Here is a 19,376-nt window from a genome sequence, read left to right on the forward strand (position 1 = left end):
GGGGAGGAGGGACGTCAGGTATGTGTGTACCATGATCAATATCAACGAAATCTGAAACTTGGGTCACCTGTTAGCATAATAAGACCCTCTGCACTAAATTTAGTTATGTCTTTTTCAAGATCATTAAAAATGTCAGAGTCGAAGTAGGGGGAGTCCTGGGGGGGGGGGGGGGGGGTATGTAGATAGCTAGCACATAAAAAGATTGATTGATCTATATTGAAAAAATCTTTTTCGAGTTTGATCCATATGAAATTTTCACGGCCTGAAATGAATTTGATGCCCTGCTTGAGGGTAGTTTTGAAACCAAGGGCAATCCCCCCGGAGGATCTTCCATTTTTCTTTTTGTGGTGTTTTCTGCTTGGATTTGTAAAAAGATCATAACCGGGTAAAGTAAATCGGTCTGATCTCCAAGTTTCAGTTAAAATTATTAAATCACAATGCTTGAAGGAAAGTAAAAATTCATCATTTGATAATTTGTTTCCCAAAAAGAATTTTTCGGATAAGCCATGAACATTCCAGCTAGTGATAGGGATAAACTTCACGAGTCTATAAAAAGATTACCAATAAGAATTAAGAAAAAGCCTGACACACTTTGAAAGACTGATGCTTGCTGATAAACATTGTGCAGTACTTTTGCAATAGTGGTTGTGTTTGATACCCGATTAATTCGGCAGAATGACACTACGTCGTTATCTCTTTACCGGCCTCTTTCTTTTCAAAAATGGCTCTGCCAACCAGGAAATTTTTTTTCGAATTTGACAGTTCTTTACCTTTCTATTGATATATAGTTTGTGGTAGTTTACTTTAAAACAACGCGCGAACGAATTTTTTTCCGAAGGGCACCCGCGAAGGTAAGGTCGGTACCTTCCCTATTCCGTATGTTTTAGGATTGAGTCAAACGTAGCTAAAGTATCCTACTCGGATTAGTCCCATAAATACACTAGGATTCCATCACATGTAACGCATCTGTTAAATGACATCTGGTTGCGCATGCTATAATGGGAGACGGTAATGAAACACTTCCGTGCTCCCCAACAAGCAGCTCCAATAGAAGTCATCAGGAGGAACCATGGCAGCCAGTTTTGGCCCCCACTCCTCAAATGCCTTCTGCCATGGAGGGACCCTCCCTAAGGAGCCTTCAAAAGAGCTGGTACTGACTGGGAGATCATGAGTTTAAAAATAAAAAGTAGCCAGATATTACTAGCATAGCCACACTTTGTCGTCATGCTTCAACCAGATGAAATACGAGGCTTTCTCTGCTGCCTGTTGCAGAGCAGCTACCAACGTTCTCAGTTCGTTCCCAGTGCTCTAATGGGTAGCCACATTCCCTGGCTCGTTCCATATACATGTAAGAAACTGGGCAAACTCTTCCCCTCCCCTCCCCTCCCAACTCATCCTCACAACATCCCAGCGAGTAAAGTAACTTTTAACCTGTACATGTTGAGCAACTTTGGTTGTTACAAGATATAACTGATGTTATCTGCTAGATCATATAAGGGCCGATTCGCACTAGCGGACAAGTTTGAAATGTCATGACATTTTTGACAAAAACAACATTGTCACGACAAGTCAGAGACATCTTGAAGAAAACAAAAGATGAAATTATCAAAACAGTTGCTTTACACGTGCTTCTGGCATCCCTGTACATTTCTCAGCACGGCCGTCTTGGGCTATCATCAAATATTCAGTACCACGCGGTAAAAAATTCTAAAACAATTCGCATTTTAAGTAAATGTACACGTGTTCTCATGCAGTGGAATAATGAGTCGTCTCAAGATAACTTTTTCTTTTCTCATTCTTACAGTGGGCAAACACTTCGCTTATAATCATGCTTTGCCTATCGCGGAAAGATTTTGCGGCTGAATTATGATAGTGAGAGCCACATCACGGTGCATGCTACCGCAACTATTTTTGAGTGCGTGTTGTTTTTAGGTGCAATTTGGGCTAAACACAATAGCCAATCAACAAAGTATTGTTATCTGGCATTAGGGGGAGCATGGGAATGCGACTTGTCATGAATTGTCCTGCCTTGAGGCAGGAAAACGGCCCCTTTGAAGATTTGTCCGCTTTGAAAAAGTTTGCCTTTGTCCAACAAGTCGTTCGCTCTTGTTTTTGCGATTGTTTGAAAAAATGTATCGCGCGTGCAACGCGGACCAATCATAGGACAGCTGCTTCTTTGTTTTCCTGAACTGTTGGACAAGTTCTAGGTCTCAGAAAACGTATTCGCACTTGTTTTCTGTAACAAGTGACACATAAATGATGACATCTACCAATTGTTACAAAATTTGTCCGCTAGTGCGAATTTGCCCTAAGCGATCATTTGCTGATTTTTTAAATAGCGCAACTTCTTCAACTGTAAAAAGTATGGGGGGGGGGGGACGGTAGACGAAATTGCTTTTCGAGACTTCCAGTGTTACAGCAGCTGATTTTCTTTGTTAAACGGTTGTCGCCATTTCTGCTCTAGTTTATACGTAAGTTAAATTCACGCATAGGTTAGGGAAAGGGTCAGCTATTAAATATGTGACATGGAACGCATGTTATATCATTAAAAGCTGAGTAGAGTTTATTCCGGTTCAACTTGACAAAATAGTAGTGCTGGAGGGATGTTAGAATGCTGAAGTTTCCGGTTCGATTCTGTGTGGTGGCTTTTAGTTTTTGGCGAAAATATTTTCAATGATGCTAAAGTCACCAGTAAAAAGTACTGTTTAAAATGGCATCGACTGTTTACTACTACTGCCTTACTTGTACGGTTGGACACCAATGTTTGAATATTACATTTTCTCGAAGTACTGAATAAGTTTACCTGAAAGTATCCCGTGGAAAAAAGTAAACTTTAAGAGTTTGTGTATTGTATCTACTACGTTTCTTTCAGTCTTTTGCGTGGAATTGAATCAGGGAATGGAGATTGCTAATCGCCAGTTTAAGTAGTTTGGTTATAAAAGGAAGAAAAGAAAGGGAATGGATTTTTGCTGTTAGTTCATCCAGTTCTAAATGCACTTTGAAGGTTCTCCAACAATGAGCGACGACGATTGGAAGGTTGAGCTACTCTAGGCGTCTTCTCTCATGCATGCTCTCCCAAATTCACATCAAAAACTCGTACAGACGTTAAGCACCGGCTTTAATAACCACAAATACAAAGTAAAACCGGCTACTTATTTATATAAATGACACTTCGGGATTAAATACATAATAGTAATACTTGCACAAAACTGAACAACGCTGCCATGGGCATAATCCAACCACTTTTTTAAGGGGCGTGCGCGTAACTGACCAAAAGTCCAGCAGTTGGTGTTTTAATGTTACATTTCCTTCTAGTCCAACATTACCGAAGTTATCACAAGAGAGATATGCCTCTTTATGGTTAACTAGATCTCTATTCCTGGCTTTGTCGCTGTTATTTTCTTGTGGTACAAGTGGCACCAAAGGAGAGCAAGTGTTGTAATGACAGCCCAGGTGCTTAGCACACCTATAAACACACTCAAGGGTATCTTGGCTTCTCGGGATCTGGATAGCGCCAGTTTGGGCGATGGTTTCTCCAATGAGGAGTTGTTTTCTGACGATTGAACAAAAAAATGAAACTGAATTTTTAAAATCCATGTTGTCAGTACCTTTTCATTAGTTCCTTATCGTGCCTTCTTTTTATTGTTGTTACGAGCATCACCCTCTACTTACTTTGTATAAATCTTTATCCTCTAGTTACTTTGTGCAGACGGACGTTTATTTTTTTCTTACACTGACAACTGATCAGTAGTATAATAAAAAAGGTATGGTGGTATGAAGTCGCTAATGCTCCATTAAGACAAAAATTGCTCGTATTGTTTAAACTGCTGAAGCTGTGAGTATGGAACTGAGGGATGTTCACTTTGCCAAAAACCAGTAGCTTTGAAACCTGCATTTTCTTAGGTTGTGCTACTGCTTCTATAGGTCCATATGTACCCTTTTTTATAACTTCCGTCTAAACAAAATAAAGTGCTGTGCGAACTGGGAACTCTATTGTTCACGAAATTTGGCATTCTATCGTCTATCGGCGTTAAGACGAGAGCTATCAACTTTTAAAGGACCAATTGAAAAAAAACGTCCATGAGTTCTGAGATTGAACGATGTTTTGTCTTTTTGAGTGCCTTTATTCTCACTGTTAACCTCACCACAAACACAGCCAAAAAGAGCTCAACAGAAAACAAAATCCATCGCCAGTTTCAACTTACCTCTGAACGGTGGGGATGCCGTGTTGTGATGTTTCGCAAGGTAGTTTTTCACAGGATCTGCTGTCGTTTCTGAAGTCGAATCTGCCAATCAATGATAATATAGTATCAAAATAAGGGTGCATTCCACAAAATGATCAGGGAAATGTTCACGAAATGAGTAGTTTTGAAGTTTTATAAGGGAGCCCATCCTGGAATAGCCAATTGCCTTTGTTCAAAGAACGTACTAGTGAGGCAGTCGCGATGGGCTTCTGTTGTTTTTTATGAGTAGGACTTTGGACCGAGAGGTTCCAGATCGGGACCTTGGCTTTTCCTCGTTTTCCGCATAAATAGTTTTGCAACACACTACACTTTCACAGTGTCTCTCTTCCCGCAGGTAAAAAGGGGACCAGCCAATGGGTGGTGCAACCTGACACAATGGTAATGATAATGGTGTCCTGAACAGTGAGCAACTCTTTAAGTCAAGTTTAGACAGGTAGTCATGCTCGGTCTTTTCACGGACAATAAAGAATTTCATCAAAAACATCAAAAGAGTTTCCCACAAACATTAGGAGCGAGTCACGTTCCCTGAAAGGGGCAACGAAATTTACAAAAGAGAATTTAAAGTTGTAAAACAAAAAGAATATTTTGGTTGTGAAAGAATAAAAAGACGCATGAGAAATTGATCTAAATATGTGAATTACATTTCGTTTGGCCCTGTAAACGCAAAAACGCAAGTCACATTTCGTTTTAACGCAACTCAGTGGCACTTCTGTCACATCGACAAGATGCTTCGCTGCGTATGCAGAGAGGGGAACAAGAGGAGATGAGTTGCTGCGGACACTTCTCTTTTTAAAGTTCAGATGACCTGGCGGCCCAATTTTCGTATCCACTTGCGATAACCCTCGTGTTCTACAAGATCGAATTATGTTCTTTTTCATGAGATTTAACATGGTCGCCAAATTACCGAGCAGGTAATTTCTGTTCGGGAACTGTTCTGGATGAACTTAAAAGACTCTCCAACAATTCCTCTTTGGCAATGTCGACAATTGATTTTAATCTAAACCTTATTATAAGCCATCACTTTTTGAATTTTTAATCAGAGTTATAGGGGTTTTTCCGAGACGTATTTTGTTACCTTAAATACGATTAAGATTACCCAGAAAGAAACTATTTAGAAGAACAGGAAGCGAATCTAATATCCTTTTAAATTAAGCTGTCTATGGCCGGCAAAAGTGGTTAATTAAAGGGATATAGCCCTGGGCCAAGATTTTTACCTTATTACCTCAATCACTTCTGTCACTGTCAATTAACGGTGAAAGCATACTTTTCAGTGCAATGTCTTAGCATAATGCCAGCCGAACCAAACAACAACTTCATTGAAAGTAAAACCTATTCTAGTTAAAGGGGCACTGTCAAGGGGACTATGCTACATGTTTGGTCAAATCGGTGCCAAATTATGACTTAGTACCTTCACGCATTTACGAAATGCGCCTAGAACAACAACCTGAAAATGATAAGTATATTGTTAAAGTGTTCAGCGATTTTTTGAAAATACAAGGACAGGATTTGAAACAGTTTGCCATACTTTTTCAACTTGAGATCAACTAAAAACGTTGTGCATGATAACTCCTCTTTAATAGCTTCGATGCACTAGTATGGTGATGTTCCCCAAACCTAAGCCATTATTCAGTTTTTAGGCCCCACTAAAGTAAATAAAAGTTTTACACTTTCGAAGTCATACTCGTGCTGTAAGCAAGTGAACGATTTGGCCGCTCTCACAAAACACCAAAAACTGGACGCAACCAGGACGTAATTCTTACCTTGCAATACTTTCCATCTGTCTTTTCTCTCGCTTAAAAACGCACTCCTGTAGTCGAAACCAAGATGGTTACTAACGTAACACGTATACAGTCCAAAATCTTTGGGTTTGACATTTTTGATGTTCACTTTAACGCCGTACTTTCCTTCAACATGAACCGTCTCGTATTGCACAGGATCAACAAGGGTATACGAACCACTTTCAAAATCAAGTGAATTAGGATACGTACTCGGGATAGCATCCCATCTCACCCATCTGAAATCCGGGAGTGTTCCACTGATAAGGACGATGCAAGTCATTGATGCGTTTTGTCCAAGCTGAACGCTGGTGTTCTTAGGGGAACCGCACTTCAGAATAGGCTTTGTTCGAGATTTTTCTGTAAGAGAATGAAAAGTAGAGGGGGTTTAGACTGGGAATCGTGACTTTAGAACTGAGCTACCTTAAACATGAAAATGATAACAATGATCTTAATAATAAGCCATCCAATACCCAACAAGGATGGGTTGTGAAGGTTTACAATCGTTTAAAATCGTATTGTTGCTTCCTCTAGTACAAATGACAACCTAATAACCCCAAGTTCCTACTCAAACTATTTGCGATTTAAATGTGTTTTGTAAATTTTTCTGTTAAAGGACTGAGTAGCTGAGATTTTACTACGACGTAGCACGGCATCTAACCATCCAATCGCAATAACTTTAATTCTGCATGCAACGTTTAAAGTTTTGAGTATAGTTATCTTCATGTAACTTTCACGAATATAGTGTTTTTAGTTAAACGGCTTCTGCAACGAAGGATGAAAAATTTCGTTGTTATTGACATTGTAGCTGAACCAAGCGCGCAAAACACAAGATGATGTAAACGAAGCAATGAACCGTTCTGTTATAGAGCGTCTCGGTATTCGTTCTAAAGTTTATTGGGCAATCTCATTTATCCAGTTCCCGCACAGAAATGTTTCGATAATAATGTGCTCGAGTCAGTTGAAATTCTACTACTGAGACATGAAACCAATGCATGTTTGCACAGTGCTTACGTACTTCTTAAGGCTTTTATACTGTTTTTTCTTACCTACAACTCGTAGTGTATAAGTATGATTGATAGAGCCATAAGCGTTGGATACCACACAAGTATATTTCCCCGAGTCCAAAGGCACCAAGTCTTTAAGCTTCAGGTACCACATGTTTGTCTTCAGCCTCGGCTGTAATCGTCTGTGTATTGAAGGATCGCCGTCCTTTAACCACTGGAATCTCAAAGGATTTGAACCATTCGCTCTGCACTTGAGTCGAACACTGTGACGTGCTGGCCACGCAATGAACGTTTGTTGTATTCTGACGGAGTCGACAAATCTGGGAGAAGCTGTACAAGAAGGAAATTAAATCAGGTGAATCAAATCAGGAAAAGGACGAAGAAGGGAAGCGTCGCCTTCCGAACATTCTCGGAAATGTTTGAAGTGATTTAAAGTAAACAATGCATGACTAATAACTAGGGTTCAGCCCTTCGTCCACTTGCACTGTCTTATTGCATTCTCTATTACTAATAAGTCTGTCAGCACTGAAAACATGACGTACAAGAAACAAAGCAAAACAGAAAACAGGGTCAACCAACAAGCCGAGTCAGAGGTTGCCTAAAGAAAACAGGAAATCTTAAATTTTGGCAGTGCATTCTCGTTTGTGGGTTTTAGAAAGTGCTGTCAAGATTTCAATCATTTCGTCAAAGGCATACCTTTAATGATTGAGATTTTATGACAAGTGCTCTGTTGTTTGCTCCCCTAACTCTCACTAAGTCAATTGAGGAGTGTCAAATAGTGCTAGCCAACATAAAGCTTATATCGCTGCACTTCCCGAGTGCACCTTCGACATGTGCGTTGTGCAACTGCGGTACAATCTCGTGTCAATCCCGTCTGCGAAACAACAGTATATATGACCTAATTGTGTATTTTCTGGAGAATTTGAACCAAGACAGTAAATTTTGCAGTTTTTTTATTTGAACAAAACGTTGTCTTTACATGTTTAGTTGTTCGCATCAAGTGACAGACTGGATCAGTGATATCGTAGTTATTCAAAGATAGTACAGGATAAGTAAAATATACAATATTTCTCCACTGAGTCGTAGTAGCTCATTCCCTAATAACTTATTAACTGACCTTGAGCAGCTCCAGAATTCCTATTTGAAGAAGCTGACGATGTTGTTGACACATAACCCATCGACTTGCTGCCTCCTAAAGAACAAGAAAAGAAACTTATGATTTGAGTGCGTATGTACATGTGGCTATTTTCTTGTAAACACCGCAAAACTTAAAACAATTGTCTTTTCAAATGTTTTATTGATATGTGGACAAATTAATGTACAAAGATGGGACGAATCTGTAACCGAACTATTATAAAATGAACCCGGTCTCTGAATAGATCCTGCATCGGACTGTGAGTTTTTTTTTTAATTTTTTTTTATGCTGATGTTGTTGTTTTTGTCGTTCTTTCTTAGTAAAAAGTCACCACTAGAGGTATGATAACAGTAAATAGGTTGGTATTTTTAACACTTTTAAATGGAGTATGTGAAAGCCCCAGAACACATAACGTTTAAAGAAAACAAACTTCTTTCATTACAAACAAGTGAAAGGTTACAACCTGGGCGGATGTTCTTATCTTAATAACAACGGTCAGTCACTGTTTGTTCGTACGTACCATAACGAGTTCTGCTCGGTGAAGTATTTAAATATGGTAGAAAAACACTCACTCCAGAACAGGCAAATTACTATGGCGTTTTTTGCATTTTCGTGTCATCCTTCTTATGGACGTGGAAGCATCCATAGATGAAGGCTATATATGTAATTGAGAGTGTTTACAGGGGAACAAAGGAACTATTGAAAAGAGACTGGAAATTGATAAATAATGTGTCTGCGCATTTGATTTGATAAAAAGACCTATCTTGTATCATGTCAAATGAACAACCGGGTTTTATAACATTTGCCTATCGTCAGTTTCGTTGCGTAAGGCTCAAGGTTGATTAGATCAGTTGTCAATTGTTCATAGAACCTTGGGTTATGGGATGCATTCACTAGCAACTGTAAATTAATGAAATCTGTATTTCTACAGGGTTTTGATAAAGATGATAACGTTCGTGCAAACTTAGTGTCACCCTACTTTTTTTTCAATCAACAGCGTGATTCCAAGATTAACTTTATTCGCAGTCAGTCTCGAACTGAATGAAACGTTTACAGAAGTTCCTGATTTGAAACGATTAGAACGCGTATTATTATTCTTTTCTTCCTCAGGAAAGAGGAAGTACTCTTCTTCTAAAGCTGATTTGTCTTATTAACTGCCAAATGCACGGTAGTTTTCTTTCAAGACATTAATTTCTGGTTATTTCTGGAAATAATTGCAAACAAGTGTTTCAAATCTGAAACAACACAAGATAATACGAAGAAATGTTATCACTGCTAATGCGACATCTTGACGCTTACGAACATTGATTAAAAGGCTGATGCTGGGCTAAATCAAGGAACAGAGATTTTGATGTTTGATAAAACTGGCCATGTTCCTTCAATTGCCGTAGCAGTTTCTAGTTGAAACGTGTCCTATATATTGTTCAACACTCAGTGAAATCTAGTCTTTCTTAAGTGAACTGCAGAGTAAAGAAATTAAAACTTTTACAAAAGGTCAGAAAATTGGTCAACATCTTTTCGAGTGTTACTTATTGCCACTTTACTTCTGAACAACCATGTGATTCTTATAAGGAATGAAATCGTCTATAAGTTGAAACAGTGTCATCGTCAGTGATATCCGAGTTTATCGAGAACTTTAACTCAACTCTCTTGCACTGACAGAACTTTGCGGGTTTTTGGCATATGCGGTTGGCAACCGAGTCGCGTGTCATTAATAGGAGTAATAATGTCCGTGGCACGTGTGGATTACAAAGCGATTGCTTGATTTTCATGTCGTTGAACAGAAACTGAACACGAGAATCATTGTCTCCTCAAAAGGATCATCCTCTTGTTGAAAACCAAAGAGACTATTAAGTGGGCAGATTCTAGCAGTCGTTATGGCTTAACTAACGAGCAGACCTTACAGAAACATTGTTGTTGATAGTGTTGATCTAACCATCATTGTTTTGGTCGAAGACAGGCCTCAAGGTATAACAGATAATGTTGACAGGGTGTGCAAAACTATCCGTTTTGAAGTATCCTTTACGGAAATTGGAGGGCAAAGGACTTGGACAAATTAAGATCATTGTAGCGTCGTTATGAATGCAAGTGTTCACGATTCTTAGCTGATGTCCTGCTCTTTAGGAAAGATTTGTAAAGTTAAGAATTCTAACAAGGCATGGTACAGTGAAACGGGCTACGATCTTACAGTCGAAGCTGTCAGATTTTGTTGCGAAAAATTTCACGCCCCTCATCATATGTTCCCCCGCTGATCCTGATCTAACATTCATCCCTTACGTAATTAATTTTGTTCTAGATCATTCGTTCATCCCGCGCAAAAGGACAAAATATCTTAAGGCTGTTGGTGAAAGCCGCAGAACGTGACCAGAAAGGCAATAAGTTAACCTCTTTTTTGTGTAGAGACTTATTCGATGGTGTTATATTTGTATTTCACCAATGCTCCGTCTTGGACTTTGAACATAAACTATTTGGGAGAACTCTCCTTTATGTGCCTCCTGCTTTGTGGGAAATAAGACGTTTTTGGTCCTAAATGATAAAAATATTTTGACTCTAAAAGAACAGCATGGTCCCATCAGGAAAACAATGTACAGACAGTGCGATGGATGGCAAACTATAGGTGTGAGCACCTTTGGTACAGATCGCGCTCCTACGCCACCCAAACTACAGTAACACGTACACTTTGTATGAATGCCAAAAAACAAGTAAACTCACCCGCAGTTCTATTCGCTGAATACTTATTTTTGCGTTTACAAGACATTAAAATTAAAGGGAAGTTTTTCACCCATTGGCAGTTGAATCGCACGCACCTCCCTGGCGCAATAAGGACAGAGATTAGGGACATCCGCGTCATACTGAGAACCATCGCCTGAGGGAGGGTGTCTAAATATTATTACTTCTTTGATACTGTGATGCAGTTAGCAAGAGAGAGTAAACACAGAGCGAGTAATCTAAATTATTTATTCTTGTCATACCTGCCGCATCCGTTGTGATTTGCATCGCGAATGTACATGCAGCGAAAATGACTCTCCAAACAGCTCTTTGCCCCATGTTGTACATCTCGCCTTGATGGCAACTTGGCTGGCTTATCTTTACACCAGCTCTGTAACGTGTTTATGTTTTAAGAGTTTTCTGCAGCTTGTTTGTATTAGAGTTGGCGCGCTGCAGCCAGAAGTGCGACCAGATATCGTGCGGCCTGGCGCCAGATGGCGGAACCTTAATGTTTTATCAGGAAGGAAGTTATCTGTGTTACAAGCTCATTCCTCGGCACTGGGATGGTTAAGATCTCTCAACTTCCTAATGTTTGACAAGGCCTTCCTATTTTAGAACGTTGAAGAGCTCACATGCAAGTACACGGTTGTGGAAAGCGAGAGATGTTCAGCACGGCTGTCTTCGTTGCACGAATTGACGTAATGTTCCACAACCTGCAGGTTAAATACCATTGGTCATATTTACAAACAGGGGATTCAAGGGATAAACTGTTGAGATAAACAAAAAAATGTTTAGATTCCAGCTGTCTGCTTACCGTCTTGGCTAATTTCAAAAGGCTGTTGTTATCTTGCCCAGAATGAGTTAATTCTTACGTGGGTGATGTCATTAACTGTGTGCTTACTGGGAATAGCGGCCTCGAGTTTTGCACCTGATTTTGTTGAAAAACGCCGAAACTGTTTTGTAATAGATCGCGTATTTGGAGGCCTGCTGGGACAGTGTATCATTGCCCTTAGCTTAGTTTGCAAGCGTCGTTTCAGGTAAACGGCTGGTAACAAGATCTGCAGATATCACAGCGTTCAGTTCCGATGCAGACTAGATATTAGCTTGTCTTGTGCGCGATCGATAAAGGAAACATTGCTATCAGATCAGCTTAACTATCGAATGGAAGGGATTACTTTGTCCTGATGAAAGCAGGCGGTTGCTTTTAAGTGGACGAGCTATATAATGGATTTTATTGTCAAGAAAGGAAATAGTTGAATTCCTGTACAATGACACGCACATGGAGCGCAACTTGAATTATCATCCTATCCGCTTATTCAACCCATATTATTTTATACAACTTTAAAATATCCGCACGTCCGACCACCAAGCTTTCATATCCTACAAATAATTGCATCGTCGCCATTTCATGGCGGCAAAAAAGGTTAAAAATCATTACAAAGTCTTCGTGCTTTTTAGAAGCGATTTTACATAAGGGTGTCAGTCTTTCAACGTTTCATTGTCACTGGACTTTGCGACAAGTTATTGAAACGTTTATAACCACTGACGAATGATTATTTTCATCTAGTGTAGATAACGTGATGCTGTGTTTGACAGCATCAACGCTACAATTCGAAAGAGTTGTCTTACCTTCAATCTCAGCTCAGTCTTTGACCGACGTTACAAATCGGTAATGGACATTCAAATAATCAAATGCCACTCCGTCATCTTCAAATTGTTTATTTTGGGTTCATTTTGTTTTTCATATGTTTCAAGAAAACAGAAAAACAAAACTGAATCATTGACATCCTGACACAAAGGGTATTTTTAGCTTTTCGTAAATCTATAACGGCTGGTGTACACTGAGTTAAAAATGGAATCAGCCACGACAACGTGTATTAAAGTTCATTGTTGTTACAAGAAACACAAGCTTGATTTATGGGTGTTAAAAAACAAAGCTTTAAAGAAAGATTTATAGTCCTCGCTTTCTCTTACAGAAAGTATTTAATACTGAGATGTGGTGTTTTTGATCCAAAACTAACACACACCAGTTTCATTCAAAGTTGTTATTGAGTGAAAAAAAAAGAAGCAGCACAAGTCGTCATTTTCAAATCATAACGTTTTTGAAGTTTAAAGATTTAACAAGCAGAAGAAACCAAAACCTGCTGTAATATATGACCATATATGGGCGGAGTTGTTGCAGTGTCAACTCGATGGAAAGTGGTTTCAGTTTTGCTTTCCATTCAATCAAAAATCTTCTCCCGAGGCAGGATATTTTTTCAACATGTCCTTTAGGATTTCATCGACATCGATCATCCAAGGCAAATTTGATACGTAGTGAATCAGGCTGTCAACATTTGAAACGCGTCCAAACAAACCAAATAGTCATGTTTTTGTTATCGCGTTGTTGTTTGTTCTTTTATTATTTAATTGAACAACTTCCTCCATTTGTTTTTTACTTATTCCTGGGGCCCAGTATAATGTTTCAGAAAGTATTCAGAAGCAAACAAAATTGAATTGAAACGCAATTAAATTCATCTAATGGATTAAAGGTTTGTGCTCTTCATTAACCTGTTGGATTTCCTGCTCTAGCAACGACGTAAATTACAAGGTATACACTTGTTAAGCTCATTGGAAAAAAACACAGTCTTGAGTAAGCGGCTTTTTATAGTTAGTCTTATGCGGCGTTATTCCCAACATCAACAAAATATAAGCTCCGTAACGGTTAATCTCATAATTGATGAAGGACATCCGAGATCAACAATTTCTTCAGTTACCTAAAACGGTAATTTGCCTCTTCAGTTATACAAGATAAAAAACGGCTGTTTAAAAGCGGTAACCGTTTGTAGTTGTTCTTGTTGGAAACGACTCAAGAACGTTGGTTAATCGATCACGAATGCATACGCAAGTACCTTGAAGTAAAACTACTCTAAGATGAAAACTAAAAAGAAAATGGCGGACAAAGAGATGCAAGCTGCACATAACACAAATTCACAATACCTACGGCGATTCCAAACATATCCATTGTCTGCCGTTTTTCAAGTTAGAAAGGAATTCGTTCAAGGAATATTCGCTCCGGGCTCCTGCTCCCTTAGAGCAGGAAATCCAACAGGTTAATGAAGAGCACAAACCTTTAATCCATTAGATGAATTTAATTGCGTTTTCATTCAAATTTTGTTTATTATTGTTAAAAGAAGCCAGGCCCTCCTAAGGAAGTGTGGGAAAATTTATCAGTATTGTATCATTCCAGCCGTAGTCAGTCTTTCTTTATTAGCTTTTGTTAGATGTTTGAATTCGCTACTGTATTTTGCTGATCAGATCCATCAAGATCCGGTACCTTTGTACTGTCCGTTAGCCCTTGCCGAAATTTCAGAGTCTCTTTTTTGCGTGTAAGCTGAGTTTATCAAATTCCATCGACCGAGTCTCTTTGTTAAAGGAGCTACGTCACCGTACAACGCATCTTGATCCGTCTTAATCTTTGTCCGTCGTCAAAACCATCCTTGTTTATTTTCGCGTTTTTACTACTCCTTTGTTGTTTCTCCACGTTAGAAACTATTATTTTGAGGTTTCCTTCAATTTTAAAGTAATCACAAAAAAGACTTAAAATATCGTGACGTTGCCCCTTTTAGAGAGAAAATCTTTTAACCCGTAATGATTTGAACTAATGAATCTTGCACGGAAGAACATTTCTCACTTCATCAAGTATTTTCGTGATCGGTTACTCGTGTTTCCTATCTAAATCAGGACTCTCAAGGCTTCCAGTCGATGCCACGTTTGAAATATCAAAATTCACCTGATTCCAAGCCTGACAAATTTTCAGACTTATCTAAGAGTTTACAATATTTAGCGACTAAGAATTCGGTGAAAAATAAGTCTGCCGAAGTTAAAAATCGCTTCGAAATTTCAGGTGGATAAAATCTGGCTGTAAAATTTGAGAACTCGATTATGAATCGTGGGAAAAACAAAACGCTAAATTTAGTAGCCGCTAAAAATAGTGACGAGATTTGTATAAAGTTTCTTTTGTCACTCAATTGATTCCCGTAAGAGATCAGTATGTATACAGAAGGTTCACCAGTTAGCCTTAGAGTCTGTTAAATTGAACATCGAACATGGCTTTTCTGTGGTGTCTGTGGCGCTGAATGGTATATCCCCTAGCCATTTTTTGATTTTTTTTTTAAAAACCTTTCCTGTATTTAGGATTTTGAGATAACAATTGAAGTCACATTGATGTTAGGGACTTTCAGGTACGCGATCGATTACATCTTTTTAAGCCCAGATCGTGTTTTCTAAAAAATCATCGGCGTTGCACGCCAATCTCGTTAACAGAACCTTCGCTTCTACTTCTCAGCGATAGGAAAAAGCGAAGTCTATGGCATTAGGACTGCCGGTTTGAGAATAGAAAGCCATACTCTTGCTCTTACTACGATGTTAAGATCCCTAGTGAAGAATGAAAACGCCCCCTTTCTCCTAGGAATCCCACCTGCCCCAATTCTACTGGACAATATTCAGACTGCGATCAACTATCAGCTGATCAACCAAGAGAGAAACGGTCTATTTTAAGTATACCCCAGTAACTGATATACTTTAAACCTAGAATATAGATGAAACTGATTTATTGATGTGATTTGTATGATATTTTTAGCTGCGGTTCACAAAAAGCCGCAAGCTTGCCTCCGGGTCTAACAAGCGATAGAGAGCCCCTGAGGAGCCAATCAGATTACGAATTGGCCAGTAGTGAGCCCTCAAAACATACAACAGAGACACTGAAATCGTGCAAGAAAGGCCAAAATATTTAGAGCTGCTTGACAGAGGTGTAAGAGCCAAGAATGCAACTAGCAAACGACTTTCTAGATACACAACATTCCATTCTTGCATTCTTATTTAACGACACCAAGTATTTCAGTCCCGGAAGCTTGGCATAATTTATTATGTCCTTATGATTGTCATGCATTTCTTTTAAAAAACTCGTCTTACGTTTCTCTATTCTTGTCGCCCGTTGGTTTGACAATGTATTGATGTTGTAAGCGGAAGGATTGTTGTTGTTGTTTTAATAGATTTCGGATTTACTCTTGCGGACATGAAAAACGGGGTCAATTCCTTCACAAACATCCATTGAGTTTCATTGATCATTCCACGATCAAATAATTAAAAAAAATAGCTAGTTTTGCCTTTATGCCTTGTGATCGTTTTGTAAACCGTAGAAACTCTCAATTACAAAATTTTCCCATATCACCTCACTATTCCGAAGTGCCAAAGTTCAAATTAACAAAAAAAGACGAACAAATTTCATCTCTTAAACTGATCGAGGAACAAACAACGCCAGATGAAAGTACAAGAGAGCTTTCAAGAGCTTTCATTCGAATGGTGACACACTGGAGTTTCACCCATGCACAGACCAAAAAAATTGCATTTTAGAGCATCATCAATTGACTGAAGTTTTTAACTATGGGTTGAAAGCAGCAGACCACGGATTTCCGTAGGTTTACCTCATCAAACAGACAAAATAAACCACTTGACTAAGATTTTGGAACACTCAAAAAAACTTGCAAAGCACACGTGCCTTCGTTTTGCAATCTACGGCGGTCTCGAACTCTTCTCTTGCCTGTTCATACAGCCGGCTGATACCGTACTACTAGCTGCGCGCTATGGCGATGAGGTCTAGCGGAACAATGCGGGTACTTCGCGCAGCATCTGCTCATGAAGCTCAGTATAACTGCTTAAATTCGATAAATTTGATACCAATAATGAAATTAATCGTAAACGCAGCTCAATTCATGCTTTTCTTAGTTCAAGCGATATCCTGGGATCTTAGCAGTTCAAAGCAATTCTACCTCTGTAAAGGAAATGTGTGAAATTGTCTGTCAAGACATGGAACGTAAGTCAACTTACCGGCCTATTTTTCGGTATTGGAACTCAGCGAACTGGTGACGTGAAATCTGTCACTGCATCGCGTCAAAGGCAGCTTTTATAGCCTTTTATGCCAGATATATACTGATCTGTTGGCCAGATAGAACATACAGCTCAGCTTAAAAGATTTGTCAACAGATATAACATAGGGTAAATAAGTAAGTTTCCACAAATATTTAGCTAGATAGCGGAAACGTAGGACTGAAAGATTACGGTCAATCACGTACGTATGCATGCAAGAAACGCTGGCGATTCCGGCACTGGAGGATCTCTCCAGAAATTCTGTTTGTATAGCGAATAGAGAAAACAATGCACCTGAAAGTGTTTCGAGCAAAGTTCACTGCCTTTTGATAAATTACTGATCGCTCATTGTTTTGCGTGATCCATGTGCTTGTAGCTGTAATTATCACCCCAGTGGTGGTAGCTAAGCAGGATATGGATACGTTTTAAGATTTCCGTAAATCGTCAGCAACTCACTGTTAAATATGTAAATTGTTTGTAATGGGGATTAGGTCTGTTCTTAGTCTCATGTACAAGAAAGGTCTTTGCTTCGACTTTTTTTCACGACTAGCACGAACTGGTGAAAATGTGGGGGAAGATGACTGTAGCTGCAAAAACAAAAAGCTTTTTCTGGACGTGCAGAAATGGACATTTTTACCATCGCTGTCATGCTTGTCAAGTTGAAATCGAAGAGAATTTGCGTTGAGATGTCCTCTTGAGAAAACGAATGCTTTACATTGGTCTGCACTGGCAGTGTTCATGCTTTGCTGCGTGTTTTGGGCTTGTGTGGTCGATTGTTTCTTGCTGTGCGGTTCTTTTTACAAAACCCAAACGGAAGGAGAATCTTCACAAAAGCCAGCGAACAATATTCTCTTCTGTAGGGTCGATTAACCCTTTAAGTCCCAATTGTGACCAGACTCTTGTTTCTCTCCACAGTATCTCCATATGACTATCTTGTACAAGTCATGAAAATCCGAAAAATGATCATATTGAAAAATTACCTAGTTTGCTTCTTATGGAATCCTCGTCATAAGTATTTAAAAAATGTGTTTTTGATTGCTAGGGAAAATTTCCAATGTCCAAACTGGGGCTCGAGAGGTTAAATACGAACAAAATGCCTTATAATTTAATTGTCTCAAGAAAAACAACAAAAGAAGGCTTACGCTTAGCTAAACCACATCAGTCAAGGCTGTCTTATGTTCTCAGCAGCCCATCACATTAGGCTCCTGACGGTCTCCACTTCGGTGTTTTTATTTCTGATAGACTGACATAATCTCTGCCAAACATTCAAGTGCCACTTGGCCTTGCGCTCGGAATGACTGGATTTCGAAATTTGCAGACTTTCGTAATTTTTATTTATTTTTTACTCACACTTGCGCTACTTTACATTTAATATAAAAGTATGGATTGCATATGCATTACAATGTTTCTTAACAATACCATACACAATTGATCATGAGTTAACTCAAAAGAAAAGAAAGGGAAAAAAGCACACACTTGTAAAATGAGGCACGACTTCTCCCTGAAGCACAACAGACATTTCGTAAGTGCTGTATATTCGTTTCCATCATTGAAGTTTTAGAAATTTATCAGAAAAGGAAAAACAACCTATATTAGAGTGGGTTTTTGCAGTCTATGAAAATAGGTAGTGCCCAGACCCCAGGAGTCATGCTGTCAACCTCGTCCCCAGGGTCTTCTCTGCTTTTTAAAATGGCGCCATTTTAAAAATCGTCGCAGAAAAAGCCATATAGATTTGGAACGTCATCCACCATGGGTGAACCACCACGCGGGTACCCACCATGGGATGAACCACCACACAATGCACCGGAACCACCACACAGTGCACCAAGGACTGGGAAGGATACACTTCGCGTGACAAGAGGAAAACACGACTGAGAGAAGTCGTCTACCGTAGTAGTTGCGTTGTTTCTTGTCAGTATTCGTAATAGCATAATGTTCGAACCATGGTCATGCGAGGGCAACCAGTGAACACGAAAAGCCCAGATGCGCGGAAGATGTCACACAGAACACGCCGGAGAAACCTAAACACCGAGCCAAGTCAAGCGAAACGCCGACACTGGAGCAATCAGCATAACGTCCCACAAGGTCAGCCGAGCTACGCAAGACGACGCACCGCATCCGTGAAAGACCACACTGACGCCGAGAAGGGACTCATCCCCGTTCCCTCCCCAACAAAAGCCCGCCGCGCCCAGAGGAGGGGGAGGGAGGACGCCTGGGGGACGAGGGCGGGGGAGAAGGCCGACGAGCGGCGGCGCGACCACGCCGAGCGGGGGAGGGGTGTGAACTGTGGGTGATGATGCGAGGTGAGGGGGGGACAGACGTGTGTGCACAGTGTGGGTGTGTGGTGGTACGCCTGGTGGGTAACGTTCCAAACCCTGCTCGAAAAAGCTCTGGGGATGAGGTTAACGCTGCAACATAATAGCCGTCATCTTGAAAACGGAGAAGACCCTGGGGACGTGGTTGCACAATAATAACCAAAACATGGCATTTTATCATAGCATTTCCGTTTAATGACCACCGTCATCATCTAAAAGGGAATTTGGGTGGCTTTACAATGTTATTTTCTAAGTTCGTACTCGTATTTCCGACCGTATATAAT

The 19,376-nt window shown here is 39.7% G+C and overlaps 1 protein-coding gene across 3 annotated transcripts; it reads right to left on the reverse strand.

Annotated features, from left to right (window-relative positions):
• Nucleotides 1–3,101: 3,101 nt before the first annotated feature.
• LOC144643544 (fibroblast growth factor receptor-like 1) lies at nt 3,102–16,845 on the reverse strand. 3 transcript variants are annotated; one of them, XM_078502844.1, is made up of 7 exons: nt 16,739–16,845; nt 11,134–11,583; nt 8,144–8,218; nt 7,069–7,356; nt 6,005–6,379; nt 4,206–4,286; nt 3,102–3,553 (listed from the first exon to the last, which is right to left on the reverse strand). In XM_078502844.1, the coding sequence occupies exons 2-7, from the start codon at nt 11,216–11,218 to the stop codon at nt 3,366–3,368; spliced, it is 1,092 nt and encodes a 363-aa protein (XP_078358970.1). In that variant the 5' UTR covers nt 11,219–11,583; nt 16,739–16,845; the 3' UTR covers nt 3,102–3,365. The 3 variants fall into 3 exon arrangements, with proteins under 3 accessions (XP_078358970.1, XP_078358969.1, XP_078358971.1); XM_078502843.1 differs by lacking the exon at nt 16,739–16,845 and adding an exon at nt 11,685–12,113; XM_078502845.1 differs by lacking the exons at nt 11,134–11,583; nt 16,739–16,845 and adding an exon at nt 8,682–8,818.
• Between the last annotated feature and the right edge of the window lie 2,531 nt (nt 16,846–19,376).

The sequence above is a fragment of the Oculina patagonica genome, chromosome 2, assembly GCF_052425735.1.
Source record: "Oculina patagonica isolate OP01 chromosome 2, crgOcupat, whole genome shotgun sequence".
NCBI lineage: Eukaryota > Metazoa > Cnidaria > Anthozoa > Scleractinia > Oculinidae > Oculina > Oculina patagonica.